This window comes from Poecilia reticulata, linkage group LG19 (genome assembly GCF_000633615.1).
Source record: "Poecilia reticulata strain Guanapo linkage group LG19, Guppy_female_1.0+MT, whole genome shotgun sequence".
NCBI classification, from domain to species: domain Eukaryota; kingdom Metazoa; phylum Chordata; class Actinopteri; order Cyprinodontiformes; family Poeciliidae; genus Poecilia; species Poecilia reticulata.
This window is the reverse complement of record NC_024349.1, coordinates 1,062,256-1,067,529: the sequence shown is the minus strand read 5'-3', so window position 1 is coordinate 1,067,529 and position 5,274 is coordinate 1,062,256. Positions and strand designations below refer to the sequence as shown.

General features: G+C 41.8%; 2 protein-coding genes across 4 annotated transcripts in view; one reads left to right on the top strand and one right to left on the bottom strand.

Annotated features, from left to right (window-relative positions):
- Positions 1 to 4,093, top strand: part of eps8l1b (EPS8 signaling adaptor L1b) — an 18,927-nt gene extending 14,834 nt beyond the window's left edge. For all 3 annotated transcript variants that reach the window (XM_008436294.2, XM_008436296.2, XM_008436295.2), the window contains 4 exons: positions 9 to 156; positions 959 to 1,124; positions 1,201 to 1,333; positions 3,884 to 4,093. In XM_008436294.2, coding sequence (XP_008434516.1) covers positions 9 to 156; positions 959 to 1,124; positions 1,201 to 1,333; positions 3,884 to 3,970 — 534 coding nt within the window. In that variant the 3' untranslated portion in view covers positions 3,971 to 4,093. The remainder of the gene's footprint in view (positions 1 to 8; positions 157 to 958; positions 1,125 to 1,200; positions 1,334 to 3,883) is intronic.
- Positions 4,094 to 4,429: 336 nt separating this feature from the next.
- The window catches only part of luc7l (LUC7-like (S. cerevisiae)), an 8,182-nt gene continuing 7,337 nt past the window's right edge, over positions 4,430 to 5,274 (bottom strand). The window contains exon 10 of the mRNA XM_008436292.2: positions 4,430 to 4,949. Within this exon, the coding sequence (XP_008434514.1) occupies positions 4,826 to 4,949 (124 nt within the window). The 3' untranslated portion in view covers positions 4,430 to 4,825. The remainder of the gene's footprint in view (positions 4,950 to 5,274) is intronic.

Genomic DNA, 5,274 nt, shown 5'->3' with positions numbered 1-5,274 from the left:
CGTTGCAGCTTCCTCCTCCAGCTCCGCTCCTGAAGTCGGCCAGTCCGGTCCCCCCAAGCCCGCCGACCCTGATGTTGACCCCGTCCCAGTCACCGCAGCGGCCCCGCAGCTCCACCTACAACCCGCACGGCCCGGTGGCAGACGAGACCGATAAAGGTGAGAATCTCCGTGTTGCACCTGCTTTGTTTCTGAAATATTCAACAAGTTTCCCTGAGGGGCTCGGCGCTGATTTTCAGAGGATTTGGCCCAGAAACGATGATGTTTAAGTAAATAACAAAGTGTAAACAAAATGGCCTTTGTGTGTTTAGTGCTTCGCTTTTTCCTCAGTAATCAAAACTACAAAAATATTGTTTATCCTGGAATATAAAATATGTACGACGACGTGTTAGAAGGGAAAAAGAGGAAAACATTTCTGCCAAAAAGGAGATAAACTGTGAGGTTAATCTAAGACATTTTCGGGGGGAAAAACCTAAAAAAGTTGAAACATTTTGATTTTTTTTTTCTGGAAATATTTCAGAAATTTTTCAAGAAAATTTTTGACCATCGGAAATCAGAAATTTCTAAATTTTTCTTAGAAAATTTTTCAACTTTTTCTATCACATTTTTGACTTTTTGAACTCAAGAATTTACAGGTTTTGTTTTTCTCAAAATTTTTTGACATTACTCTAAAAATCTTCTCCTTTGTTCAGCAAATTTTAAAATTTTCAAACAAAGATTTCTGGGTTTTTTGTTTGTTTTGTTTTTCTATCTACCGCGGCCCTAACACGTCACCGTGTGTTGGTTTTAATATTGAAAAGGGAATAACAAATAAAATTTTCCATTTCGTTATTTTATTTTCCTACTTGTCATAAAAAGTTCGGCCATTTTATCCTCCATCTCTGTTTTCTGTGATTTCTTGTGATGGAAATCGATGCGTTCCGGCTGGTTTATTGATTATTGTTTGTGTGTGAACATGAAGTGATGCTGGTGAACGACGAGCTGCTCCAGAGGCTGACCAACGGGAAGGCCAGCCTGAGCAAACCGCTGGTCATCCACCGGTCCGCAGAAACCGCCGTCCCGCTGGACTACCACTCCCCCCCGGAGGAGGTGGCCGAGTGGCTGCGGGGGAAGGGCTTCAGCGAGCCGTGAGTGACCGGGGCCTGGTTCCCACGCTGCTCAGGCAACCTGCAGGTCTCACCTGTGTGTGTGTGTGTGTGTCAGGACGGTCCAGTGCCTCAGCGTGCTGACGGGAGCGCAGCTTTTCTCTCTGAATAAGGAGGAACTGCGCGCCGTGCTGCCGGATGAAGGAGTCCGGGTCTACAGCCAGCTCACGGTGCAGAAAGCTCTGCTGGAGGTGAAGCCACTTCATCATTCATGTATCTACCTGTAAACAGGGGCGGAGCCAGAGGGGGGGGCTGGGGGGCCAATGCCCCCCCTGTCATCTGATTGGCCCCCCTAGTTGCCCCCCCCAGATGATTGACATGTAACAGCACCAGGTTATTCCTGTACATTATTTGGAATCATTCTAAGTCAACCTAATATCTAAAGAAGAAAAACAATAATAAATATATGAAAAGAAAATGTATAAAACTTTATATATAAAGTCCATGTGACATAAATAAATAGGTTTTTATCAGGCGTGATACCAGCCTCCTTTATACTCATAAGAACAAGCTGATATTCCTCTCCTGGGTGTTTCAGTTGTGCTGCGCTGTGGTGAAACTCAAAGGCTAAAGCTCTTCATACCTGGTGGTGATGGTAAAACACCAATAAGTTATTTATTGATACTCCGCAAAAATAAGAAAAAACGATGACGGACCGACGATGTTCGTAGTTTGGATCAGAGGTGGCGCTGGAGTTTTTTTGTTGTCCGTCAAAGAAAAAAATAATTTTATTTCCAATTTGTAGTCATCAAACGAAACATTTATTATTTCTCTGTTGGAACGTTTTTGAAATCAGGTAACATTTCAGGAAATGACGTGATTAGAAGACGGCAGAACTCTGATCGGTTCCTGATCCGCATTACTTCCCTCAGCGGGAGAAAAACCAGCAGAAGCAGATCAGCTGCGCTAGGAGCTCCAAAGCCTCTGGTCCGTTAAAGCGTCCAGATCAGAGCTGATTCTCTGACAGATGTTGTTCTTAGTCTGATTAATAATGATTAATAATGATTAATAATGATTAATAATGATTAATAATGATTAATAATGATTATTAATGAGCTCCACGATGTTCTCTGTGCGTAAAGTTAAACTGTCTGAGCACCAAGTGGTCAGCTGATCACAGTCTGGACAGAAACCAGGGAACTGCTCTCTGTTCTTATCAAGACGAGGGTGAGGAGGGAATCTGACATGTTAACTCAGTTTCTACTGGTTTTGTTTTAAAACACCATTAACGTTGGCAGTGTAACTATATATTGTATATTTTGCGTTTGTCGTCTCACGTGTGATTAATTGGAGCGTAACGGTGGAGCATTTATTGCCCAGAGCTCTGCGCTTGTTTCTGCCCAACGGATCTGCACTTTAATTTCTTTCCTCTCTCAACAGTCAGCTGTTATTCCTCTACTTAAACTACAATAAGTAGATCACATTCTCTTTAGGTTTTCTCTGTGTGCTCCAAACTCATTAAATGTAAACTCATTAGAAGCCCGAACCACCATCAGGCAAATAATTCTGGTCCGACCCGAACTACTTTTACCTGTCCAAGCAGAGCTTCCTAACCAAGGTGTCCATAACTCTTCAACACGCTGTCAGCTCCCGGTCAGAAAGACGCATTTAGTTCAGTGTCCATGAGATGATATTCAGAAAGGATCTTTTATTTGATTGATTTTAGTTTCCTCTGCGATGAACTCTTTGCATAAAGTCTATCATGTCTCCATGTGCGCCAGTTAAAGTATAACATATCAAATGACAGAGGGGCTTAAAAACTAACCAAATATTCAGTTTGGTTATTTTTTTTAAATTATATATATGTGCACACACACATTTAAAATTTTGCCCCCCCAGAGGTAGTCCTGGCCCCCCCTTAGCCCCCCCAACTTTAAAAGTCTAGCTCCGCCACTGCCTGTAAACCAGGTGTCCTTCAGCAGCGACCTGTTCAGAAAACATTAAACACATCAAACACGTCGGACTTTACCGAGGCACGTAATAAAAACCTCGGTCACGTGACCGACGTTCTTCTTCTCTAGCCTTGTAAATATTCGCCATTTTGGAATAATCTGGAAAACAGCAGCCGCGGGATGGTCCGACGTCCCTAATACGAAAGTTTCTTCAAAAATAAATGTAAAAAAATTCAAGATTGATTTCAGAAATCTTCTAGAAAACCTTGGAAAGTCAAACATTTTCAAGAAAAACGGACTTCTTCCACATGAAAACTGAAATTTAGAAATTCCCACGTTCCAGTTAGCTTGAAGCTAAATGTTTAGTTAGCGAGCTAAGCCTTTAGCTCCAAACTAATGTGTAGCTAACTGAATGCTACTGAGTTAGCAAACCGAATGTTTAGCTCACAATTTAAGTAATTTCAAGCCAAACATTGCTAATTGTTTAGCTCCAAGCTAAATGTTTAGCTCACAAATTAAAATATTTACTTGAAAGCTAATCATTTAGTTTGAATCTTCATTTATGGTGAAAGTATGACTTTTAAAATGTTTTTCTCCGGCTAAATAAATACTTTGCTGTTAATTTGACTAATTTTGCAAATGGCTCCTTAAGAAAGTTTCAAAATTCAGATTTTTTTTCACCATTTTCAAATTGACAAACTTTTTTTTTGTTGAAAAAACAAAAATCTGTCTTTAGATATAAAAACAAAGTAAACCTTTATGATTGTTGTCGGATTTGAAGCCTTTCTGTCCCGCTTGGTTCTGCTAACCGGGTCCAAACCGCCTCCAACGTGGCTGTTTTCTGCGCAGGACGCCAAGCGGGCCACGGAGCTGGAGGCCGTCATGGAGAAGCAGAAGCAGAAAGTGGATCTGAAGCTGGACAGCACCACACTGTGAAGACGCTCGGCTGGTTCTGATCCGACTCAGGCGGACTCTTATTCTGCTCCTTTAAGGCATCCAGCGGTTTCTGTGGATGAAGACGTTTTTTCTGCTGTGCAAAATAAATATTTAAGCTCCTTCTGGTCTTGGTTTCACTTATTTAGCTGAAAATCCAAATGAAACAAAAACGAGACAATAAAAGTTTTTATTTATTTTTTTATTGTGACTTTAAAGAAAATATTTCAGCCAAACTGAACGAATCCGGGGAGCAAAGCATCCATCCAACCTGTTCTCTACGCTAAACGGGCCGCACTGATCGATGGCTGGCGGGTCGTTTCCATGCCAACAGTAGATGCTGTTAAATTAAAAAGGTGAAACCAACAGAAAACTCTCTCCAGAACTGAACAGAACCGGGTCGAACTCACTACTTTTATTTATTTTTGTTCCAGAATCAGGAAATAAAAAGATTTTTTCATGTTTTTTTTTTTTTTTAAAGTGGAGATGGAGCAAGACTACAAGTTTAAAAACTGTTTGAATTAGAAACGTTTTAAACTGGGAGACATTAAAGAAAAGCATGTGACAGCAGGAAGGGAGCCTCCGAGGGACAAACAGGGCGGGCCTTCCACACCAACATATTTACAGACCTTTATCAAAAACATCGGAAAAAAAAGGAGTAAAATCAGTTGCATTTTATGATTTTTTTGACTAATTTAATATGTTTGCAGCCATCTGGTCTGGTGAAACCGAAGTCATGTCACGGTTCAGCTGGCGGTGACGGCATGACCAAATATGGAGACGATGAGACGCAGGAAGGCAACGACTACGTTTAATAAAAACGGACAGAGTGGAGAGACAGGCGGCGCCGTTTGGTCTTCAGAAATCCCCGCCCGCGTCTCGCTCCTCCCCCCGGCGGGAGTCCGACCGGCCGTTCATGCTGTCCCGCTTGTCTCGGTCCCGGGAGCGGTCCGGAGACGAACGCTCGCGGTCCCTGGACGACCTGAGAGACACGGCCAATCAGACGGTCGATAAGCTGACAGGTGAATCTGATCAAATCACAACGTCAGAAACAAACATTTACATCTGCAGTCATTCACTGAGAAAGACAGAAAGAAAGAAAGAAAGGATAGAAACACGAAGAAAGGATAGAAAGAATGAAAGAAAGAAAAGGACAGAAACACGAAGGATAGAAAGAATGAAAGGAAGAAAGAAAGAAAAGGACAGAAACAAAGAAAGAAAGAAAGGGACAGAAGCAAAGAAAGAAAGAAAGGGACAGAAACAAAGAAAGAAAGAAAGAAAGGACAGAAACAAAGAAAGAAAGAAAG